The sequence below is a fragment of the Saccostrea echinata genome, unplaced genomic scaffold, assembly GCF_033153115.1.
Source record: "Saccostrea echinata isolate AGI-Se365-2 ecotype Australia unplaced genomic scaffold, CSIRO_AGI_Sech_v1 ptg000046l, whole genome shotgun sequence".
In the NCBI taxonomy this organism is placed as follows: Eukaryota; Metazoa; Mollusca; class Bivalvia; order Ostreida; family Ostreidae; genus Saccostrea; species Saccostrea echinata.
In genome coordinates, this window is record NW_026889795.1 from 8,089,775 (window position 1) to 8,116,201 (window position 26,427).

The 26,427-nt window shown below is 34.8% G+C and overlaps 1 protein-coding gene across 1 annotated transcript; it reads right to left on the reverse strand.

The window, feature by feature from the left end:
* LOC133202005 (uncharacterized) lies at nucleotides 1-25,908 on the reverse strand. The gene is made up of 22 exons (XM_061337787.1): nucleotides 25,829-25,908; nucleotides 23,335-23,400; nucleotides 20,040-20,131; nucleotides 19,323-19,433; nucleotides 17,626-17,727; nucleotides 17,093-17,380; nucleotides 16,071-16,200; nucleotides 15,234-15,408; nucleotides 13,034-13,680; nucleotides 12,458-12,730; nucleotides 11,551-11,671; nucleotides 10,331-10,544; nucleotides 9,298-9,564; nucleotides 7,123-7,179; nucleotides 6,762-6,913; nucleotides 5,449-5,641; nucleotides 4,990-5,109; nucleotides 3,143-3,297; nucleotides 1,858-1,971; nucleotides 916-1,030; nucleotides 728-821; nucleotides 1-208 (listed from the first exon to the last, which is right to left on the reverse strand). Exons 1-22 carry the CDS (start codon nucleotides 25,906-25,908, stop codon nucleotides 73-75), a joined length of 3,702 nt encoding a protein of 1,233 aa, XP_061193771.1. The 3' UTR covers nucleotides 1-72.
* Between the last annotated feature and the right edge of the window lie 519 nt (nucleotides 25,909-26,427).

The following is a 26,427-nucleotide window of genomic DNA, read 5'->3' on the forward strand; positions in this document are numbered from 1 at the left end:
GACTTTTGAAATTTGCAATGATGCTTCTTATTCATGCAGTTCGTTTAACATCCGGGGTTTTCTCACTTTCGGTCATTTCTGTGCATCATAGTAGTACAAATCCCCGGATGACTGACGAAACAGAGATTCAATCTGTTTGTTGATTTCTCCAAAAGATGGCCGAGCAGATGGTTCCATAGCCCAACATTTCTTCATGATCTCATAATGCCTGAATGATTAAAAATATAATTATTAATACAATTATCTCCTGGAAGATTTTGAATGTCTACACGAAAAAATTCACCGACTTATCACATAAAAAAGATACCCAGATATCTATGGTGTAAAAAATATAGTGCGAACAGCAAAACTTGAAGTAAAATTGGAATGCAAACTGATTTATTTCCTTGAGAATATTAAAAAAAGATGCCCATTCAGGTTTTGTTTATCACTTATTCAATTATAGATTGATTTTAAGAAATATGCATTGCTAAAGTAATGGAAGGGCATTGGAAAAAGCTTTAGGGATCAAGGTATCTACTCATTAACAAAAAAATGATTTTTCAAAAGTAATCCATTTATATAAGATCTTTACAATTTCCTGCATACAGTACGAGGAATAACATTGGACAGAACGGTCTTTTAATTTGACAACTTTATTGGGAAAAAACAAACATTTATATCCAAATAAAAGTTATCTCTCTTATCAGAGGAAAATTAAATCTAAATAGATGACAATATCACGTACAAATCATCCGAATATTCGGGTTTACTCAATCGATTCCCTTGTTTCAGCCATTTTGGAAGATCTCTGCTACGTACATTGTCGTACGGGGTACCACCTTAGTAGAAAAGAGAAGTGAATTATGATTTCAACATGTCAAGGTAATATAACTTTGTGTACATCTCAAAGAGCAGCTTAATAAATATATCTACCCATCGTAAAGACCTCCCACACAGTAACACCGTAAGACCAGACGTCACTTTTCTCGGATGCAGCTCCAGACTTATTCAGACACTCGGGAGCCATCCATTTCACTGGTATTCTTTCCTATTATAGAGATAAAAGCATTACAGTCAAACACGCTTACAACGAAGACAGACAGTTTTACTTCCTTATAAGCGTAACTTGTTATATCCCTTCAGTATACAGTATACTTTAAAAATGAAAATCACTTCGCTGTAAGCGTCGATTCATTATAAACGTGTTGGCTATAAGCGTGCTTCGTTGTATATTTATTTTTGATATTATGGCTCCTGCAGATACATAGGAGAAACCATGACAAGAATTATTGAGATTTGTTCAACTTGCGAAGTATAGACCAGGGCAAAAATGTCAAATACACGAATTATTAACTTGTCTAAATTAGAGAATGAGGCAACATGGATATTTTGTGATATGCAAAATGAATGAAAATCTTGCACATGTGCACATATACAAAATATATGCAAATAAATATCTTTTAAAAATAAGGAAAACACATAACAAATTTATTTTGAGTCATATGTATTTCACGACGAAGTCACAAGCACAGCCTATCACATCACCAGAATATATCTGATCAAAAAACATATAATTCCACACAATTTACTAAGCCGAAGTTACAAATGTAAAGATTGTATGATTGTTATGAGACAATTCATGACTTTGAAATTTGGACGGCGTAAAAAGGTATTAATATATATATTATATTATATAGAGTTTAACTTGTTGCAAACGTAATCATGAATCGGTACGGAAACAGAAAAAAGTACTTTGAGTAAACGGTACATCACAGAGTTGATGACAACTGAAGGTCGCAGAGGTTAAGGGTGAGGTTAGGAGTGATTATAATGGAAGGTCGCAGAGGTCAAGAGTGTTTACATATTCATACTGACCTTTCTAGATGACTCGTCGTCTTCATCCCCCTGCCGTGGTCCAAACCCTGCTACCTTAGCACTCAGGTTCTTACTTAGAAACACATTCCTTGCTGCCAGTCTCATATGGATGATCTATAGATGAACAATGAAATCGTTAAGTGTGGATGATCTATAGATGAACAATGTAATCGGTAAGTGTGGATAATCTATAGATAAACAATGAAATCGGTAAGTGTGGATGATCTATAGATGAACAATGTAATCGTTTCGTGTGGATGATCTATAGATGAACAATGTAATCGGTAAGTGTGGATGATCTATAGATGAACAATGTAATCGTTTCGTGTGGGTGATGTAACTTCTGGATGATCTAACTACAGTGTACATTTTCTGATCTTAAAATTATATTGATTATATCCAATCAGTACGTATCAAAGTATCATGCGGAATAATCTGAGTAATATAAAACTTTTCTAGGCAATATCTGGATCATTTCAAAAGTATCTTGATTTTCTAAGTAATATCTGGATTTTTTTAGTAGTATCTTGACTACCTAAATAAATTCTGGATTATATAAATAATATCTGGATTATTTTAGTGATCTTTTTTTATTATTTAAGTAGTATCTAACGTATTTAATGATATCTGAATTATTTAATAATATTTGGAGTATTTAAGTAATATCTGACTTACATAGAAATATCTGGTTTATTTAATAACATTTGGATTATTCAAGTAATATCTGAATTTATTAGTGATATTTGGATTATTTAGCTATGTCTGGATTATTTAGTAACATTTGGATTATCTCAGTTATTTCTGGATTTTCTTTTTCATATCTGAATTATCTTAGTGATATCTACATTCTCTAGATAATTATCTAGATTATCTCAGTAAAATCTGGATTATCTTAATAATATCTAAAAATATCTAAATTATCTTTGTAAGCATTTTCTCTAGGTAAGTTTCCCATTAATTTTTCTCCTCTTTAAGAGTGGATCGGTGACCTACATGTAGCTAACGAAGATGCTATAAAGTAAAAAAGGAGCGACAGTTCAGGTGTGTCCTATCCTTTCTTCAATTTACTTGGCATTGTCGTTGATGAACATGAAAAATAAGTCTATTTCTGTTTTAATATATAGTTCTACGATTTAAAGGGTAAAATATTATTCAAGTATAGGGAATGTAATTTGTAGGACTATTCAGTTAAAGCACATAAATACTTTAATCCTTCAATATGTCAAGCGAGAGAAAATTATTTTTAATGAGAAAAGAAAAAGAACTTCTCTCTTCCATGTATTACTTCTCTACTCGTTAAGTACATCATTCCTCTGGAAATGTCGTAGGAAAACCGGAAGAGACTCTCAATGACGTCATCAGTGACGGAACTCTGTCGATCTACCAACCAGTCCTTAAGTGTTCCATTTTCACAATATTCCAGTAGCATGATTGGGCCAACTGAAACATTTTTTTTTATATTATAATAAAAAGAAAGCTTACAAAATGTTCTTGCATTATTTTTTTAAATTTATTTTATTTATTTATTTATTTATTTATTTATTTATTTATTTATTTATTTATTTATTTATTTATTTATTTATTAATTTTTTTGGCAATATTAGACAACAACCTGGTCTTAATGAATTACTGTCAAAGTACTTTTTTCCGCGGCGACATAATTCCTCTGATTCACAATTGCGGTTTAATCCGTGGGTTAATACACGGATTTCTAGGGGTTTTATTTTATACCATAAATATACTTTAAGAACGCTGTGACAAATTTCCGCCGAAAAGTGTGAACGCATATGCATACACAGCATAAATTATATCATGATTACATTTTTCTTTAATTCATGATATTTGTTGTTTTTTTTTTTATAACATTGTATTGCAAGAGCCGTTATTTTTCAATGTAGATTACCTTAATCCCCCAACCCTTACCCTACCCCAGCCCATAAAACAAAAATGAGGTAAAAAGGATTCTCGTTTTGTGGAGGCTAATCAAAGATTTTTTTTTTTTTTTTTTCCCTGATAATGCCCACTTTTAAAATCTGTTCTACAAAAAAGCCTGCCATTATTTCTTTTTTCATAGCAACTAAAGTAGATTTTAAAAATTCTAAATTAACATGACTGGTATTGTTTATTTGACCCCGCTTCTCTCATTCCATTTAGCTAGGGCTTCAGCAAATGTAAACATGGCATGAACTACTTAATGAGTTCGTATCATTTAATTATGAATCATATGATAAAACAATTATTACTGGGGGGTTTTAAGTCAATAAGATGATTTAGCAACCTTTGAAGTCCTTCGGGCTCGGTAAGTATTGTACTCCTCGGGTGGCTTAATCATCGTTTTGTCCTCAAAAACACATATTTCAAAGATTCTTCTGATTAGCATAAAACTTATAAAACCACTTTATTAGGATAAAAGATAATATTAGGCTTCTCAAAATAAGTATAATCTTACTAGACAGTTCAGATATTACTTACTAGACAGTTAGAATGTTATTTACTAGACAGTTCGGAAGTTACTTAATAGACAGTTCGGATGTAACTTACTAGACAGTTCGGATGTTACTTACTAGACGGTTTGGATATTACTTACTAGACAGTTCGGATGTTACTTACTAGACAGTTTGAATGTTACTTACTAGACAGTTCAGTTCAGATGTTACTAACTTGACAGTTCAGTTGTAACTTATTACTAGACTGTTCAGATATTACTTACTAGACAGTTCAGATATTACTTACTTGACAGTTCAGATGTTACTTACTAGACAGTTCAGATATTACTTACTAGACATTTCGGATGTTATTTACTAGACAGATTGGAACTTACTTACCAGACAGTTCAGATGTTACTTACTAGACTGTTCAGATGTTACCTACTAGACAGTTCAGATGTTACTTACTTGACAGTTCAGATGTTACTTACTAGACAGTTCAGATATTACTTACTTGACAGTTTGAATGTTACTTACTAGACAGTTCAGTTCAGATGTTACTTACTTGACAGTTCAGTTGTAACTTATTACTAGACTGTTCAGATGTTACTTACTAGACAGTTCAGATATTACTTACTTGACAGTTCAGATGTTACTTACTAGACAGTTTGGATATTATTTACTAGACAGTTCAGATTTTACTTACTAGACTGTTCAGATGTTACTGCTCCAATAAACCCCAGGATACATGGATGTTCCCCAACCTTTGTTCCGAAAAAATTAATCTTCGCCATCATCAGAACCTTATCCTCGTCAGTGTATCCATCTGTTAAAAAACATTATTGAAATATCATGAAGTGAAAAACTTTAGCTAATTTAAAATTATATCTCTTAATGGAATTCCTTATGAAAAACGTACACATTTGAAGAAATTGCCTTCTTTTTTGCCACATGATGAATGACTTTGAAGTAAATGGTATTTTACATAAGAAATGTAAACATTCAATAAAAGAACATCTTTTAAATATTTTTCCATATATATAACATGTATAGTAATGATTTTGGAGTTTAGGGTCCATTAATTTTTTACACCACCTGAAGTAATTCGATTCTTCAATTCACAATACAGTTGGAAAATAAACAGAAATTTTTAACAAAATATAACCTTTTAGAGTCTTTGCTACACATTCCTTTGGATTTCCTTTTTTATAGACTGTGGCTTTATAAATCATGGCGAACCTCCCGGTCTTTAGGAGGACATCCAGAGATACGTCCTCCATCCTGTAATGCCAATCTGGTTCCTTCTCAAACGTGAGTCCCCCATATAAGTAAATGTCCTCCTCTTCATATCCTCCAGTCTAATTAATGTAATCATGTAATTAATGTAATCATGAAATAAACGTTATCATGTAATAAATATAATCATGCAATGAAAGTTATCTTGTGATTTATGTAAAAATGTAAATCATGTAATTGATGTAATGATTTCAAAATGTATTCATGCAATTAATATAATCCTGTAAATTATGTAATCATGTTATTTATGTAATCATGGAATAATCATCAGGTTATTAATATAATCGTGTAATTAATGTAATCGAGTTATTAATGTAATCATGCAATAAACGTTACCATGTAATTAATGTAAACAAGTAATTAATGTAATCATGTAATTAATTAATGTAATCATGTAGGTAATGCATTCATGAAATTAATGTAATCCTATAATTTATGATATCATGTAATTAATGTTTATGTTATTATTAATGTAATTATGCAATTATTGTTATCATGTAATTAATCTAATCATTTAATTTATCTTATCATATTATTATCTAATATATTATCTTAGATAAATCTTATCATGTAATTAAAGTAATTTATGTAATTAAAACACGACTTCTGATCGTACGTTGTATCCTCCAGTCTAAATAATTATGCAATCATGTATTTAATGTTCTCTTGTTATTAATACCTTCATTTAATTGATGTTGTCATGTTGTTGTATACATATTACGTTAGTGCTTTTTAGGGATGCGCAATTTTATGGGTATACTGGTATTTTTTTTATTTTTTATTTAGCGTTTTATTTAAAAAATGTTGAAAACAGTACAGCATTCTAGCATCCAAAAACATGCTTTATTTTATACAGATAAAAACATGCTTTATATTATTTATATAAATAAAAATGAAAAGAAATGAAGTTATGTTTTAACTGCATTTCAGTGCGCAACATTTTGGGCATATATGTAAAATTGTAGTAAAATTTCGTTAAAAAACATAAGGATATAATTTTTTTTTTTTTTGGGGGGGGGGGGGGGAGGGCGTGTTATATTGCGATACGAAATTTTTGGCGATACCCATCCCTACTGCTTTTTTATTGTACACTAAAATGCCTAATAAAATTAGCAATGTAGTTAAAAGAAATATAATTAAGTATTTGCTTCGTGGAAAATATACAAATTAATGTAAACTTACATTATACTGCTGGTAACCGATGGCTCCGGCGCCATCTCTGTGCCGCCTGATTGTGTTTCTAATCGGGGCAATGATGACTTCCGCTTTGCGCAGACGACCAGTTTTATACAACACCAGCACGAAAATCACAAATAACAACAGAAGACAAATGGCTGCAGAAAGTAAAACTCAAGATTAAATGAGAAAAGGAGAATATAGTTTAGGTATGAAAAAAAAGAAGAAAAAAAATAGTTCCATAACTTGTGGAGCCTGTTACTTACTTCCCAGATCTTTCTCATCAAGGGTCAAGTTTGACATTTTTGTGTGTGTCGAAGGGCATTAATTTTAAGACCACCCCCTCCCCCAAAAAATAATATTTTACCAACAACAATTCCAGATATTCCTCCAGGTGTTAGTCCGCTTTGCGCAACAGGTACAGCTGTAAACAAAAAGATCAGAGAAGGCTCTAAGAAACCAATTTATCAGGCTTGGTTTATGTTAATTATCATCTGGCAAACTTTTTTCTAGATAGCTTTCTATTTTCCGTTCTCCATTCTTGCAAAACTTTATTATTACTTTATCTTTGTCGAATAATGATGCCATTTATTGAATCCTTGAATCCTTTATTTATAACAAGAGTCCCAAGGGCCTTAACGGTCACCTGAGTATAATACAACAATTTAAAGGATACAAAAAGTATAAAATGAACTGGAAGGTGAAGCTTTATTGCCCAAAAGCAAGAAAAATAGGGTAATCAGGATCAACAAAATAATTAATCTTAATATTCATTAACAGTTCATAAATTAGATTCTAACCTATTCCCCATTTATCACTATCACTATACAGTATATAAACAAATTATCAATGCTTCTGTACTATTTTAATCTCTTGTTGAAATTTCTTACATTGGCCTTTCTTGGTCTTTGATGAATATATAAGAAGACAAGTTATTTTTGTCTCATTCTCATTTACCTCCCATTTACAAGTCTACTCTGATCATTAAAACTATGAAAGTACTTTTTGTATTATAAAATAAAAATTCTTGCATAATTCTCTTATTCTATTTACCTCTCAAGTACATTATTTACAGTGATTAATTATCAAAAGTAAATGGCAAAGGGAAATAACTCCTCTCAGTAGAATACAAATTAATAGAGCCCTGTCCAGGACCAGAACACTTGACTAAATGGTCCAGATGTTCAAAAATCTGGTAAAGATACCCTTCCTTATAATAACTTTTACTCTGTTTGCCTCAGATATCCCCAGATGCAGAGAAGATTTTTAAAGAAATAATGCATTTTTACTAAGGATTCACTATAATATTATCAATAGAGCCCCCCCCCCCCCCCCCCACGAGAAACACCAGAGCCTCTGACCCTGGGACCATGTTTGCTCATCATAACTTATCACTTTGTTTATCTGCTTAACACTTAGGAGCAAACAGGATTATTTAATAGAATCAATGCATTTTCGCTATATTACCAAGAGCCCCACCCTTACACCAGCACATCTGACCCAGGGGTCATGAAATTTACTACTCTGGAAGAAGCACTCTTGTTCATCATAACTATACACTTAGCTTCTTTGCTTTTTAACCAGAAGCAGAAAAGAATATTTTCAAAGAAATTTTGCTTTTGCACTTTATAATCAATAGAACCCCCCCCCCCCCTTCACCAGAACCCTTGAACCTGGGGTCATGAAATTCACAATTTTGGAAGAGGCATCCTTGCTTACCATAACTATGTTCTTAGTTTGTTTATATAATACACAGGGGCAGGGAAGAAGATTTTCAAAGAAAGAATTCACCTTCACTATAGGATCTATATAGCCCCGCCCTGGCACCAGAACCAATGTCCCCGGTGCCATGAATTTCACAATTTTGGAAGAGGCATCCTTGCTTATCATAACAATGTACTTACTTTGTTTAATAATACCCAGGTCCAGAGAAGAAGATTTTTAAAGAATTAAAATATTTTCACTTTATAATCAATAGAGCCCCGTCCTTACCCCAGAACCCCTGATCCAGGGGCAATGAATTTCACAATTTTGGAAGAGGCATCCTTGCTTATCATAACTATGTATTTAATTTGTTTCAATAATTCCCAGGAGTGGAGAAGAAGATTTTCAAAGAAATAATGCACTTTCACTATATGATCTATATAGCCCCACCTTAGCACCAGAACCTCTGACCCTGGGGTCATGAATTCCACAATTTTGGTAGAGGGCTCAATGCTTATTACAATCATGCCAACAGTTTGACTGCTTGATGTCCAGTAGTAAAGAAGAAGATTTTTAAAGATTGCATTAATTTTGATGGTTTTGGCCCCACCCCTCAGGTCCCAGGGGGGCAGGGGCCATAAATTTCAGAATTTTGGTTCCCCTTCACCCATAGATGCTATATGCCAAAAATAGTTGAAATTGGTTCACTGGTTCCAGAGAAGAAGCTGAAAATGTTCAAAAGTTTACGACCGACGAATGACGCACGTCGACGGACGAAAAGAGATAGCAATAGGTCACCTGAGTAACTCAGGTGACCTAAAAACTGCATTACACTTACATGCCGTCCTGAAGTCGAAATACACGGGGTCGCTTATATCACCCTCGTCATATTCTATGGTGAAGCTGACGTTGTACCGGGTAAGTGGCTTTAAGCCCCGGAGATCGAATCGATTGACCCTAGCATTCACCAGTTTCCTGTGTTTTTCCCCATCATTGTATTTTAAAATGATGTTTTGGCGTCTGTAACACGTCTCTGTCAGATTCCAACCAAATCGAACACCACTTCCGGTGTTGTCTAGTAGTATTACTGATTTCACGGTCTGATCTGTTAATGAAAAAAATGCAATCTTTGTTTAATCTCATATAATTTAATTCTGATTATAACGCGGTATTTGATTGGATAAAAAAACTACTTTATATTGTATAAATTGGGTTGCCTTCGTGGTTTATAAAGCGTAAACTGCCCCAACCCACTTTATACCGCTATTAAATTCATTCCTTAATTAACTTGAAATGTCTCAAAGAAAGATTAAGAAAAACAAGTTCTAAAAAATGATTACAAAGAGTAAAAAATAGAATTACAAGAGACACCTGATACTGGTTAGCTATGTCTGCGATTCTTGATACATGAAAAAATTATGCATTATATTGTCTATTATTGGAAATCAAAACATATCAGTTCGTTGTATGTGCATAAATTTGCAATGTACATGTTCGATTTTACTCTACATCTTTACAATGTCAATAAAAAATATTTAATAAACCTTTTTACGATTAGCTCTGCTCTTTTGCAGGGCAAGTTAATATAATGAGGCAAAATTTTAGTTGGATGATAATTAAATGACGTTGATTTACACCGTATTGCACAAAACTAAATCAATTTGCCTTGCAAAAGAGCAGGACATCACCACCACCACGTACTTCAATTACCTTGAAACAGTCTATTATTTCCAACCAAATGTAGATGTGTTTTGAATTCCTAATAGAAATAAAGATAATACTTTTTTTCTTTTATTTCTACTTTTTTTTATTTATTATTATTATTTTTTTTTTTGTTACGAAATAAAGAGACCGGAACTTTGGTGGCCTACATTGCCCGATTCCATTAAATTCTTCTAAGTTAACATCAACTGTGGTTTGATTTTGCAGCATGGCGCCATTATAAGCGGTGACTTCTACAGCAAACCGATCAGAGGCCTGTCTTTCCTTTGGAACTCGAAACCAACAATTGTTTATTTCCAGCTCTTGTTGGTAAAAGTAGAATAAATCACGAACCTTATACGATTCATCTGGTTTACCTCTTACCTAAGAATAAAAAACGATATTTTTATTATTTCGTACTTCTGTGTTACGGTGGCATTGTTCATGTCTATGTTTAAAGACACAAACTAATAATTTAAACATGGACTCGAACAGCAAAATAAATTACAAAAGCATACTGCAAAGAAAATTGTATAGATATTTACAGTAGTTGAGATAATACGTATACTGCTGAAGTTGAGATATTTACCATCATTGAGAAACTTCCTGTTCTTGAGATACTTACAGTTGTTCTGATAATTACTATTGTTTAGATACGTACTTGAGATATTTTCAGTTATTGAGATACATACTGTTCTTGAGATCTTACAGTTATTTAATTACTATAGCTGAGATACTTACTTGAGATATTTACAGTTATTGAGATACTTACTCTTCTTGAGGTATTTACAGTTGTTCAGATAATTACTGTAGTTGAGATACTTACTTGAGATACTTCCTGTTCTTGAGATCTTACATTTGTTCTGATAATTACTATTGTTGAGATACTTACTTGAGATATTTACATTTATTGAGATACGTACTGTTTTTGAGATCTTACAGTTGTTCTGATAATTACTATTGTTGAGATACTTACTTGAGATATTTACAGTTATTGAGATACGTACAGTTGCCTAGATAATTAATATTGTTGAGATACTTACTTGAGATACTTACAGTTATTGAGATACGTACTGTTTTTGAGATCTTACAGTTGTTCTGATAATTACTATTGTTGAGATACTTACTTGAGATATTTACAGTTATTGAGATACTTACAGTTGCGATAATTAATATTGTTGAGATACTTACTTGAGATACTTACAGTTATTGAGATACATACTGTTCTTGAGATCTTACAGTTGTTCTGATAATTACTATTGTTGAGATACTTACTTGAGATATTTACAGTTATTGAGATCTTACAGTTGTTTAGATAATTACTATTGATGAGATACTTACTTGAGATATTTTCAGTTATTGAGATACTTACTATTATTGAGATATTTACCTTTGTTGAACTGTTGACATTAACAGTGCCGTTTTCTGCCACGGAACCGTTGGATTTATTTATAATGCGGAAGTAGATCTGAGAAATGCCACTGTGTACATCCGCAGCTTTAAACCAAAGTCTGAAATATTCACCATCCAGAGCGTCAAAGCAATCGTAAGAACATATACAAGAATGTTTATAAAAACCATAAATACTTCATAACCAAGCGCGGATCCAGGAATTTTTTTCAAAGGGGGGGGGGGGGGTCCACCCCAGACAAAAAAAAATTTCAACCCAAAAATTTCTTGACAAGCAAAAAACACCTATTTGGTGGTGGTAATAGTGGGTACATGTTTTCTAGGGGGGGGGGGGGGCCCAAAGTCATTTTTTATTTGCTTCAGTATATACTTTTAATACCTACGCAAATTCCAGGTGGGGGGGTTCGAACCCCCCACCCCACCCCCTCTAGATCCGCGCATGATAACAAGGATATCTTATTTTAAGTATAGTGCATTTTTTAAAAATAAAATGTAAATATTTACTGCGTTACACTGTCGAATTCACCCACACTAATTGAAATATATCTTTACTGATTTTCATGAAAATGATAAAAAAATTGTGAGTGAATAAGCATTGTGACATCCAAAATAAACTTCCTTGAGCAGGATTGCATTTACCTTGAGTTGATATTGACACTAAAAATTGTTTCTAATTGAAAGGTATGGTTTAAAAAATAAGCTACAGAAATAGCATCTACATATTACGGGGTTTATGGGTAACTACAGTAATATATACATGCATACTTGGCCGGGGCGTATGGAAAAAAAAGTAGAAAATATTTCGAAATTTATGCTAATAATCATGTGATCTAATATATATATAACCCCTTATATTTCTTATACATTAATATTATAATCACACTTACTTGCTGCCGTATGTGTATTTCGATCCCATGTTCTTCATAAACATTGCCTCATACAGTAATGGACCGGTGGCATCAAACCCCAACTGAATAAAGGAGAGATTCCTGTTCCCCATTTTATCCTCCGCTCGTACCCACAGCTTTACAGAATCCCCCTCCCTAATTTCTCTACCGATGGTACTGGAAAATGTAGTAGTTAAATTCTGGTCACTCCAGTGAAGTGTTGAATTTACATCAATAGTTTGTTCTCCAGTGTCATCAAAATATGTTTCAAATCTGTCAAATAATCATGTAAATCAAAGTTCAAACACATGTATATAAAGATTGATATATGCTAAATCTAATGAGGTTTAAAATAACACTTTTATAGCAGACAAAGAATTTGCAAATCATGCTTATAATGATTTTTTTTCACCCAAGAGTAATCAACATGAAATATGGACATTATGGATATAACAAGAGGACATACGAATGATTTTCAGTCATCTCTGGTGATTCGCTTTAAGCGTGTTTTACTGTATCAACAAATGATGGTCTTCTATGTTTCAAATAGAAATATATAGATGATATCAGACTTGCCTCGTTATTCCCAGTTTGTTCGGAATTTCTTCTTGTGGTCGTGTATCTGTCCCTGATTCTTTGTACTTGGAGCTAACAGTTTTTGGGAACACACCAGGGGCGGCGCTTTCGTCCTCCAGTTGCGGTTTGTAATCTTCAATTATGTTTAAAAAGCCTTCCTCCTGATGAAGACGATTTATGAAATGTCCCTCCCAGGAGAATTCCACTCGAACATTACTTTGTGATGGCGCTGACAAAATCTGCCATTTATAGCTAGCGTTTGGTGACCCTGATAGAGCTTTTATGTCATTTTTCCCAGTTTGTATTTCTATACTTGATGAACTTGGATCATACACTACATAGCGTGCTACATATTCAGAATTGTTTGCCCTATCTGAGGCCTCTAGTATCATTGCGTAAACACCCGCTCTACGTGGTGAGTACACCATTACTTTCTCTTCGTCAGAATGGTTGTATTTCATACTAGATATTGGGTCTAAGAAAGCATTACAAGTATCTCCAAACTGTGGATTTATACAATTTTCTTTAGTTCTTTTTACGTATCGCAGAGTTCCACTCTGATTTTGAAGTTCAAAGATTTCCCAGTTGTAACTCTCCATTCCAGAAAGCATATCATTCCATCCTGACCAACGGGTTTCGATGGCTGTCTGTGAATGTTAATAACATCATAAATACATGTACGTTTCCTTCAAAGGAAACATGTAAAACATCTATAAAAAAAAACAGGTAACATTTTTTTTTTCATTTATACAAAATTTTATTCACAAATAAATGTGAAAGGGATTGGGCAGCAGGCAAAGCCTATTTTAGCCCCCTCCCTACAACAAGGTCAAGGTAAATACATACTATATAGGTATAATATTAATTAAACAAACATTACAGAAAAGAAAAAAGGAGAAAAAAAGGAAGAAAAACAATACAGTGTAGTACCGGCTTGAAAATATTGACTACCAAAACGGTATTGATACTGAAATCCGGATTCCGGATTTAAAAAAATACAAAAAATAAACAGAAGTACCATAAGTACTATAAGTAACGTTTATACAAATAAAATAGAAATGCACCCTCATAAGAAGGGGATAAAAAGATAGTCTAACAGCATATACAGAGTAAATAAATATGAATATATTAGGATAAATAGTGTGATGGTACATAAAGTATTGCTTTGACAAATGTCTTGCTAAGCATGATTATCAGCTGGCAATCAGCTGTTAAACAGCTGTTCTAATATTTTTACGTCACAAGTCATGAAGTATCTAAGTCCTCGCTTATAGCCTCAGTTACAGTATAAGTGAGTGCAGGAGGCGGAATTGTACTTACAATATGGCAATGTCATTTTCGTGCTTGATGTTAAATACCCTACCTTTTTCAGTTTTTTGACAAAGAGTTTGCCTTCATAAGTCCACAGTATCGATATGGGCGACTCATCTTACCTATCTACCAATATCCATCATAAATCTTACCGTTTTGCAGTTGATCAGACATTTTATGTTGACATAGATACGTTCGATATAGAACGCTCTTATTTGGAATGTTTCATGTTTTTTTGTTTGTTGTTTAACGTCACTATCGAAATTTATACCTATACTCGGCACTCAGGGCCATTGAGCAGTGATAAATCTTTTTGTCTGCCAACACTTATTGCGACACGGGACCTCGGTTTATACAGTCTCACCCAAATGACCGGTCTCCATTTCCCGCAGTGGATTCGAACCTGCGACGTAAGGATCAGTTCCTTACTCCGCGACTTTAGAGCAGACGCTCTAACCACACGGAATATTTCATGTTATACTGGTATATGAACTACAAACTTACTGTTAAATAAATAACCAAGATATTCTTTAGTATTTTAGTATTTTTTCTGCGTGGACCCTGAGGTACCATGCAAAAAATATATAAGCGAGGTTAAACCGGATGCTATGGAAAAAGTCAGCATGCACATGCGCCTGCGTGTTCGCCCCTAGTTCAACTTGCCACATTCACAAAGACAACCCCCTAGCTTATTTTAAGGACAGCAACTTGTAATAGACTATTAACTTTATAATTAAGATAAATATGATATCAAGATCTTATCTGCATGCAATCTTTGGATAGAAAAATGGAAAGCGTATGTACAGTGTAGTTAAAAGGACGTTCCCTTACCTTGGGATAGAAAAATGTAAAGCGTATGTACAGTGTAGTTTGAAGGATGTTCACTTACTTTGGTGAAAGATTCCACCACTCTAAATGCTGTGCTAGGAGTAGGTACGGGTTTATCCAAGTCGATTCTATAAGTAACTGATGCCGTAGCGGATGTATGCTGTCTAAAAGGAAGTCGAACTCCGCCAGAGAGAACCTCGTACCCCCCGTTCTCAACTTCAAACTTCAATGTCAATCTGATATATATAAAATGTCAAAACTTAATACAGATGTATATAGAGTCCTTTGCGTTTAGTATATTGAATACATTTAATGCATACGTACATAGGCATTGATTTAAATTTGAATTAATTAACAATTTTAAGGAAATCAGAGCAAGTCATTTTGTTTGATATTATAACATTCAAAGTTCTTAAAACAGATGATTTAAGTTATTAATATAGTTAAAAGAAATCACTGTGTTCTAACAGATGTAACTATGACTATGACTATTTACTACAATGTGTTTTCTTAAAAATTCATTTACTTTGATGGATTTTTTTTCTTCAAATTTTTGCCCCGTTTGGTTTATAGATTTAAAATTATCTTTTGTTAAAAGAAAAATCAAATTGCAATTTTAAGCTGCAGATATTGTTCTGCCTTTAATCTGATACTAGGGAACACTGAAAATTTAGTCAAGTACATGGTAGGGGACAATCCACAACTAACATGTTACAAAATTTAGTAAACTTTATTTACACTGCTAGGAATCACAAACTAACAATATGGCGCCAAGAGGGTGAAAGAATACTCGCATCACGAGCCCGATTACAATTAAGTCACCCATTTTACACCTGTGTTGGCGCAATAACAAACAGCACATGTGCCTAGCATTCCATAAAACAAAGTGTTAACTTACACATCACCGCTGTCGCTAGCAAGAGGGTTGAAAAACTCCACCTGGCATTCCTGTAAGGTACTATCTGGGTTAGTCTCGGAAACTTCACGACAGGCACTGGAATTACCACCCTCTCTCTGTGGAATGCCGTCTAAACATTAAGTAATACAAATAATTTATGATATAGACTCTAGAGAAAACAAATGTCATACTGATTTTCATGCAGTAAGATATCATTACCGAGTACACAAGTGTTCTGTCAAATCATTTCAGTGGAAGAGGTACAAATATGTACATGAATCTCGAAAATTCTATGAATGTTTTTTTATTTAAATTCAATTACGAATTTTTTTCTTGCAGGAAGTCAATAGTATTGGAAAAGTTTATTAATATTTAGAAGCCAGGTTTGTACACCCTTTAAACACTCAATCACAAGATAATGTGTACTGAAAAAAAATATCTTTCCAAAAGTAAAACCTTTTTACGATATGAAAATACCAGAAATCTGCATTACTAAAGAAGTGTGTCGCATTATGTGTGCACGGATATTAACGTTTGTCGTACTTCACATTGAATCATCTGTTTCTCACAAAAAACTTTAGTACATGTAGCTTCATTTGTCACAAAGTGATTACCACAAGAGATTAATCAGATTGTTCTTGGTTTTTATGAAAACTCTATATTTACTAGGATCTCCCATACGGTTTATGGTCGGATATGACTTTTATCCAACGAGATGTGTTTTTATCCCCGAGCCTTTGCCAGGAGATAAAAATACACAAGGTGTTGGATAAAAAAAATCGCATCTAACCACAAACCATGGGACATTCTTTTTATCACATATTTTACACATAGATATTTCATATTTTTTACACTGTACACTATTTATACATGTATGTAAATCAACAAAAGTTTGACTTTTAAAGTTACATGTATCTAATTCACACAAAAACCAGTGTGACGGTACAGCTGTGGATAGGTAAACGATATCGAGCTATATCCACAGTATAAAAGAGTAAACATTGCCACATAACTTTTCTTACTTCTTAGTTTTATAAGCTCCCATTCCATCGTTGCTTTAGCAACGCCTATATTGGACTCAGAAACGTAGCTTGGTCTGGCTGAGAGCTGATCATCCAGACCAAATATTGCAGAGAAACTCGCCCGGATTTCATTAAATCTCTTAAAGTTTGCCCAAATAGATGCACTAGAAGCATTTTCGGTTCCGATCGTTGTTGCATCAGTGGTAAAGTTGTAGATATCCATGAGTTTAGTTGGATGGTGATATGCCAAAACAGCAGAAGCAAGGGTTATTGTAGGAGATTGTGTAACTTAAATAAAAAATATATAAAGTTAACATTGAGTTCATGGAGAAAACATACCACATATAAAAGGATTAGACTGAGTAATATAAAGTGTTTGACCGTAGTATATGTGTCTTACTATTTGAAAAAACTAGGGCTTAAATGGCTCAACTAAATGTTTTGAAGCAATGAAGTAGCTATAAGGTATAAATTAATCAAAACTGATCCATACAATTCTATCACAACATAGAAGCAATGTAATTGAAGCTTACTTGTAGTGCAGTTTCTTGATCCAAAGCCTGTTGAGCACGTGCAGCTATCTGCATTGGGGCAATCGCCAGGGTAGCAGGGTCTAGTGGTAGAACAGGCCACCTCTATTGAAAAAACGCCAATACTGTACATTTTTAAGGTAATATATCAATTCTGATCTTTCAAACGTTTTGAAAAATATTAAAGAATACCATTCAAAAGAATTTTTCTTCTCTAAATTGTTTTTTAGAAATATTTCTGTTTTCTGATACCACCCCCCCCCCTTTCCCGTGTTTGCGTGGTACCATATAGAGGAGGGTTAAAATTCTACGTGTGAGTATGTTTGAATATGTTCAAGAACAGGGTTAGGCTACATTATTAGCGATACCTACCAGGACTACAGTTAGGCTACATTATTAGCGATACCTACCAGGACTACAGTTAGGCTAGCGATACCTACCAGCATTATGGTAAGGCTACATTATTAGCCATACCTTCAGAATTGCAGTTAGGCTACATTATTAGCGATACCTACCAGAACTAAAGTTAGGCAACATTATTAGCTATACCACACAAGAATGAGATTAGGTCACATTCTTAGCCAGCTCCCAGGACTAAAGTTAGGCTACATTATTACCTATACCTCCCAGGAATAAGGTTATATTACGATATTAACTACCTCCCAGGGTTAGGGTTAGTCTACAATTAGCGATACCTACCAGGATTAGGGTTAGGCTACATTATAAGCTATACCTACCAGGATTAGGGTAAGGCTACATTATAAGCTATACCTACCAGGATTAGGGTTAGGCTACATTATAAGCTATACCTACCAGGATTAGGGTTAGGCTACATTATTAGCTTTACCTACCAAGATTAGGGTAAGGCTACATTATAAGCTATACCTACCAGGATTAGGGTTAGGCTACATTATAAGCTATACCTACCAAGATTAGGGTTAGGCTACATTATAAGCTATACCTACCAAGATTAGGGTAAGGCTACATTATAAGCTATACCTACCAGGATTAGGGTTAGGCTACATTATAAGCTATACCTACCAGGATTAGGGTTAGGCTACATTATTGGCTTTACCGACCAGGACTAGAATTATGCTACATTATTAGCTTTACCTCCCCCTTTCCAGCCTCTCTTGCGGCTGTTCTGGAGGAACCTACATTGGGGCCATTATATATCAGTTTAATAGGGAAAAAAAGAATCTTCTCAAGAACTACACTGCCTTTCCAGTTCAAATTATTATGAAAGCAACCGCATAAAGTGTGGATTCAAATTTATTTAAATCCTACCCCCGGGCTTGTAAGTGTGTAATCATAGTAGTCACAAATTTGGCATGAAAAATCCAGGGAGAGGTATATTGGAATCTTCTCAAGAACAGCTAGATTACAATCAGTCAGACTAAATATGTTTGAATCCCGATTAAGTGTAGATTTGAGTTTGTTTCAATAACTTCCCGCTAATACAGACAATTGGGTTTTCCTTTTCTTGATCCTATCAAGTTTATGAATATATTATTGTAAGTCTGTTAACGTTGTGCTTAAGATATGAAAAAACTAAGTTATTTCTGGCAAAATCACAGCCCATAAGATTCATCGATATAATTCTCTAAGACACATCCAAGGATTAAAATAAAGTATCAACAATGCGATCACTCTTCTGTAAAATCAAGAAAAAATGCAAATAAATAAAATCAAAATCCTACTGTTATCACACTGTGGCCCGGAGTAACCACTATCACAATTACACGTGTTTGGAGCTACACATGTCCCTACATTGTTGCAACCCAATCTGTCTGTCTGTCCAAAGCACACGGCTGAAAACAAAAGTGATTATCATAAGAAAGACTATTGTCCCCTGTTTTTCACTATAATGAAGATCAAAGATTTCTGAACTAAAACTATTGTCAGATTCTCACTAAGAAAGAGTGAAATTGTTAAACTGAAGAAATATATTTTAAAAAACTGATAGGGAATGTTGAATATATCCTTATATAATCTTACAATCTTACTGTGAAATCTGTTCTTATACTGTGGAATCATTTTATTTCGTGGGGTTCAATGTTCTGTGGGTAACCAAAATTTTACTGGTTCATGGGTACGTATTTTCGTGGATAACTCGTATTTAGAAAACATCCAATGAATCGATACTATGACAAAGTTCGTTCAAGGGGGTGAAATATCGTGGGTAACTGTATAGCCCACGAAATCCACGAACATTGGTCCCCCATGAACAATCATGATTCCACAGTTACATAAAATTATTTACGTGTGTTGAATATGCACTTATTAACTTACAAGTGTTGAATATTGACTTATAAACTTAAAGAATGTTGATTATGTGCTTATAAACGTAAGGTTGTTGATTATGAACTTCTTAACTTACTAACTCACGGTTGTTGAATCTCTGCTAATTAACTTACGGATGCATCTGTTGTTGACATTTCTATATCCAGAGCAGCAGTAACTCACTCTTTTATAGGAACACTTCAGAACGTACCGGTAATAACAACAACTGAAAAATCAATTAGATCCTAATAGAACTGAACATATTTTGCTTGAAAGTAACACTCAAGTATCACAAAATTAAGTCTTAATTTAATCATATGACAAGCCATCAACAAGTATTAGCCTAGAGTCGAAAATATGTGTAACAATGAGGCAAAGATTGCCCAAACAAATTTGGGACTGTAATGTTAAAAAAGAAATTCATACCTAAAAAAAATAATTGAAATTCGAACAAATATTTTTATTTGTTGACAAATGCATTTGTTTGTTAACATGCTTATCAGCATGGTATGTAAGATAGATTTCTTTAAGAAAATAAGAAAGAAATACTGGTCTCTGAATGAGTCAGGACTGGGGAGTAGGAGATACTGGTCTCTGTATGAGTCTGGACTGGGGAACAGGAGATACTGGTCTCTGTATGATGAGTCATGACTGGGGAGCAGGAGATACTGGTCTCTGTATGATGGGTCTGGACTGGGGAGTAGGAGATACTGGTCTCTGTATGATGAGTGTAGACTGGGGGGTAGGAGATACTGGTCTCTGTATGATGAGTGTGGACTGGGGAGTAGGAGATACTGATCTCTGTATGATGAGTGTGGACTGGGGAGTAGGAGATACTGGTCTCTGTATGATGAGTGTGGACGGGGGAGCAGGAGATACTGGTCTCTGAATGATGAGTGTAGACTAGGGAGTTGGAGATACTGGTCTCTGTATGATGTGTCTGGACTGGGGGGTAGGAGATACGGGTCTCTGTATGATGAGTGTGGACTGGGGAGTAGGAGATACTGGTCTCTGTATGATGAGTGTGGACTGGGGAGCAGGAGATACTGGTCTCTGTATGATGAGTGTAGACTGGGGGTAGGAGATACTAGTCTCTGTATGCAATGTGATGAGTGTAAACTGGCGAGTAGTAGATACGGGTCTCTATATGAGTCGGGACTGGGGAACAGGAGATACTGGTCTCTGTATGATGAGTGTAAACTGGGGAGTAGGAGATACTGATCTCTGTATGAGTCTGGACTGGGGAGTAGAAAATACTTGTCTCTGTATGAGTCAGGACTGGGGAGTAGGAGAATGATACTGGTCTCTGTGTGATGAGTGTAGACTGGGAAGTTGGAGATACTGGTCTCTGTATGATGAGTGTGGACTGGGGAGTAGGAGATACTGGTCTCTGTATAATGAGTGTGGACTGGGGAGTAGGAGATACTGGTCTCTGTATGATGAGTGTGGACTGGGAAGTTGGAGATACTGGTCTCTGTATGATGAGTGTGGACTGGGGAGCAGGATATACTGGTCTCTGTATGAGTGTGGACTGGGGAGTAGGAGATACTGGTCTCTGTATGATGAGTGTAGACTGGGGAGTAGGTGATACTGGTCTCTGTATGATGAGTGTGGACTGGGGAGTAGGAGATACTGGTCTCTGTATGATGAGTGTGAACTGGGGAGTAGGAGATACTGGTCTCTGTATGATGTGTCTGGACTGGGGAGTAGGAGATACTGGTCTCTGTATGATGAGTGTAGACTGGGGAGTAGGAGATACTGGTCTCTGTATGATGAGTGTAGACTGGGGAGTAGGAGATACTGGTCTCTGTATGATGAGTGTGGACTGGGGAGTAGTAGATACTGGTCTCTGTATGATGAGTGTAGACTGGGGAGTAGTAGATACTGGTCTCTGTATGATGAGTGTAGACTGGGGAGTAGTAGATACTGGTCTCTGTATGATGAGTCTGGACTGGGGAGTAGGAGATACTGGTCTCTGTATGATGAGTGTAGACTGGGGAGTAGTAGATACTGGTCTCTGTATGATGAGTGTGGACTGGGGAGTAGGAGATACTGGTCTCTGTATGATGAGTGTGGACTGGGAAGTTGGAGATACTGGTCTCTGTATGATGAGTCTGGACTGGGGAGTAGTAGATACTGGTCTCTGTATGATGAGTGTGGACTGGGGAGTAGGAGATACTGGTCTCTGTATGATGGGTCTGGACTGGGGAGTAGGAGATACTGGTCTCTGTATGATGAGTGTAGACTGGGGAGTAGGTGATACTGGTCTCTGTATGATGAGTGTAGACTGGGGAGTAGTAGATACTGGTCTCTGTATGATGAGTGTGGACTGGGGAGTAGTAGATACTGGTCTCTGTATGATGAGTGTGGACTGGGGAGTAGGAGATACTGGTCTCTGTATGATGTGTGTGGACTGGGGAGTAGGAGATACTTGTCTCTGTTTGGTGAGTCTGGACTCGGGAACTGGAAACAACTTAAATTTTCATGAAATGCCTGAATCAAATCAAAGGAAGATTTTGTTTCGTTTATTGAAGGCGTGAAGACTTTTAAAAGTCGTGTAATACTTTAGGCAGATTGTGTCACTTTTTCCTATGTGGTTGTCATTTCCTTTTCTCATTAAAACAGGAAAACGACGGATGATTGTTTTACGTGTCATATCTTACGTAAAAGCCTGAGGTGGGATGTTCATATAGAAGAGCGTGCGGTCAAGGATCAGAGGCTATTGTGAGTGATTTTAGAAAAACGCCCTTAAAAACAAAATATATATGAAAAATCGGGATTTGTTCCAAAAATTGTTTAAAGAGCGTACATGTAGGTTCCTTCACTGAAAGATGCAATAGTCCAAGAGACGCTGATAAATTGAATGAAGCCTTAAGGTTAAATTAAATTAAATTGGTTTTAGGAATCTCCTTTAATTTTACTATTGTTATCCAGAAGTTTTCCATAACGGATTTGAGCGAATCAGGTCCCTCTACTATTACAAGATGAAACTTCTGATACGAACCCTCTCAAATAGGGAAATCCTTTCGACATCACGTATATTGTTGTTATACAGACAGACTAGGATCGAGTACAATACAAAGGCGGACTGCTCTAAAAGGCGTATTTAAAGTGTTCTTTTTATATATATACATGTATATAAATCAAATATTGACCTTTAACAATTTAAAACTGTTTCATTTGTTTCTCTTATTTTGAACAGTCAGGAGTATATGTCCACGAACTTTCTTCTGGACAACTCTTGTATGTGAAGATAATTATGCTGTACAAATCATTCGGAAACAATTTTCCTATATACATTTTCTTCAATAACGCAGTTACAAGAACGATGCAACGAAAATTCTTCTTTTTACCGATATGTATGTTTTATTCAACTCATTTTACACAAAAGTAACTCTTCTTAAAGAAAAGAAAAGAAAAAAAACTCACCTCAGCCATGTTCTGTAGGCACACACTCTTTGTCTCTGGTAAACAGTTTGTGTCCGGGAGCATACACTGTAGAAAACAAGAAACACAAGCTCAAAGGAATGCACCAAGAAAAATAAGTACATGCGGTGAATGAAGATACGTTTGTTTTCTTTTTTTTAATTAAAAAATAAAAAAGTAACTTATTATAAATAAGTTTTATAACTAAAAGACAATAATTAGTTTAATAGACAGGCCCGTAGGAAGCAATTTCAATTTGGAGAGGGGGGGGGGGGCACAGCCATATATTTTCAGTTGAGGGGGCACTATCAACCAAAAATTCCTTGACAAGCAAAAAAAAAAAAAAAAAAAAAAAAAAAAAAAAAAGGTCATCAGACCTTTTTATTGAGGGGGCACAAGCATATAATAGAAATGTTTTCTACAGTAATCTATATATCGGCAAAATTATTGGGGGGCAAGGTCCTCCCCCCCCCTGCCCCCCGGTTCCTACGGCCATGATAAAGGAAGAACAAACGGTTTGATTGGTTGTTATTGTTTGACGGCGAGTCTGCAATATTTCAGCAATATTTCGGCTGTAAAGATTAACGTTCCGTGGCCAGTTTTGGTTTCTCTGGCGGCCCCCTATCAGTCTACTCTTTTTCGAGAACCAGGAAAACGATCTTTTGCGTGCCAAGGGGATTGTAATCCTTGACATGGGGCACCATTTAACATCCCATCCGACGGAATTAAAACGTAAAAATGTATGAAAACAGACTGTTTGATTACTTCCAATAAACAATAGCAAATAGTTACCGAATACAGAATTCTTTCGTATATCTATACTAAGTATACATTTTCTATTCCGATCCATTATTAAAACGAAGTGATTTTGTTTCTGCCAAGAAAAAATTAGGAAATCTAACAGTCTCCTGTACTGGGCAAAATTAGAGAAACGTCCTTGATGAGAAAAGTGTAAGAAAACAGGGTGATTCATCAATTTTAGACCCAATTCTCAGACCGAGGGTCATTTCTCTTTAGCCTCGAAAGTAAAGATACTGAACACCATAGTTATTAATTCATGAGTGGATGGTACTTAACACGAAACTCATTAATGAATGCCATGCGGCGATACACTTAGCGTTCCTTTTCCTCTTTGTCGTCTAAACTTCCTTATCTGAACAGGAAATAAATAACCCTTTCTCACCAGTATTGCTTTAAAGAGTTAAGTATTAAATCACGCAACCTTAGAACGATTTAGATGACACCGTCATTAAAACTACAGAGATAATACAGAGTCTGCACTATTAATATTGTTACAATTCCACGCTCAAGTGTTACAGCTCTGAGTAAAGCTGTGAAGATAATACACGTGTTCAGAGAGAGTGATAATAGCTGGATAGTTGTCTCTACACTTGCAATGTCAGATATTCTGTTTCATACGCGTGCATTTTCTGTATATATTGTATTTTAGAAATATTTTCACAATCTCCATATAAGTAATAACAGTCCCGTAGGAAGCGGGAGGGGGTAGGCCATGCCCCCATGACACTTCCCAGTATATACTTTGCTATAGAAAGCTAATTCCCATCTGTGCCCCACAATATCATTTTATTATTTTGCCAGACTGAGTATGACTTTACATTACGATAAAAAAAATAATAATTTGCAGCTTTTTCCTCTCTTTAATAGGTATGATGACCTTTTTTTTTGACTTGTCAAGAATTTCTTTAACGTTGAGCCCCCCCCCCCCCCCGTACTGAAATTGTTTTTTGCAGAGATGTAAAACCTTTTCAATAATTAACATGTTTCCAGATTCCAGCATTTTAGTTTTCCCCTCTACCCATGATAATCATAATGATAAAAGAGTGTTAATCGGGTAATAAAAATTACAATTTTACCATTTTGTGAAAATTATTCTTCTCTCATTTCCTATCATTTCATATCATTACCTTCAATATTGCTATTTGCATGATAATCGGCGTTTTAAGGTTGACCGTTGACGTGACTTTAGAATTTATTATAATAATATGATATAAGTTACACGTTAATTCTCTTCTGTATGCATTGAATGACATATTCTGATATATACATGTAATTGTTTTCCTTGTAAATTTTCCTAAAAGGAAATTAATGGTAGAGTAAATTCCTAGGCAAAAAAAAAAAAATAAATACAATCAATTTTCCCAAAATGAACAATTGTTTTAACAATCATTTGTGAGGGTTTCTTGCAAGAGCTTGCATAGGAAAATTGAGAGAAAAAAAATCTCCATTTGCTATCTCATCTTACTTTCGATGCTTACACGAATTCTTATATCTTGTACGGACATATACAAGTACTGTTTTACTGCATGTTCCATAGTCGTTTTCTAACATCACATTACAGGTAAAAACAAATCATAGTTTCAAAGTTTACTTCATTCCATCCCCTTTGCTTAAAAATGAATCTGTTAATACCCTAGTGTTCAACGTTTCAATGATATCAAAAAGATTTTGAGTTGTTGTTGAAGAAAAATCTTACTTTGCGCCAATTTGTGCAGATATCCCAAGGATACATGCCACGAAAAACGCCGAGACAGCTTCGAGCTTGAACCCCTCCATCTCCTCATAAATCAGCTAATGTTTGAATAACGAAAGGGGGAAGTTGTGAATTTTCTACAAAGTTAAAATTTCCTATCGAATGATACATTCCCGGCCTGTTGTCAGTGATGTAATGATAATGGTTGAACACTTTTTAAAAACAAGGTTTTACTAATTCAATAGAGATTGTGGGATATCCTAGATTTCGGTGGTTATTTGGGGGGAGGGGGAGTACCTGATTCCTATTATGTTATCAAGCATGATCTGAACATTAACCTACAGCCTACGAATTGCAAAAAAGAAGAAAAAAATGATTTAAAACACGCAATTTGCATACATATGTTATAGTACAGTACTATACGTAATCTCCGGAATGATAAAAAACAAAATCATCAAAAGACTGGAACAAAACTGCAATTGATGAACTTTCTTGTATTTTATTGTGGGGTTTGGTAACATTAAGATTACGGATACTTGATTTGATGAATTAATAAGTGGATCTGGTTTGTAATTGTCACTTAATATTGGAGTGTTCCTCCT

Bases quoted from the DNA above. Each gene is read 5' to 3' on its own strand.
- LOC133202005 (XM_061337787.1), bottom strand. From the start codon at position 25,908: ATGGAGGGGTTCAAGCTCGAAGCTGTCTCGGCGTTTTTCGTGGCATGT. The intron at 15,409-16,070 runs GTAAGTTAACAC...TATATATATCAG, and splicing joins GCTAGCGACAGCGGTGATGT to ATTGACATTGAAGTTTGAAG. The intron at 3,298-4,989 runs GTAAGTAAAATC...AAAATGTTTCAG, and splicing joins AGTAACATCTGAACAGTCTA to TTGGCCCAATCATGCTACTG.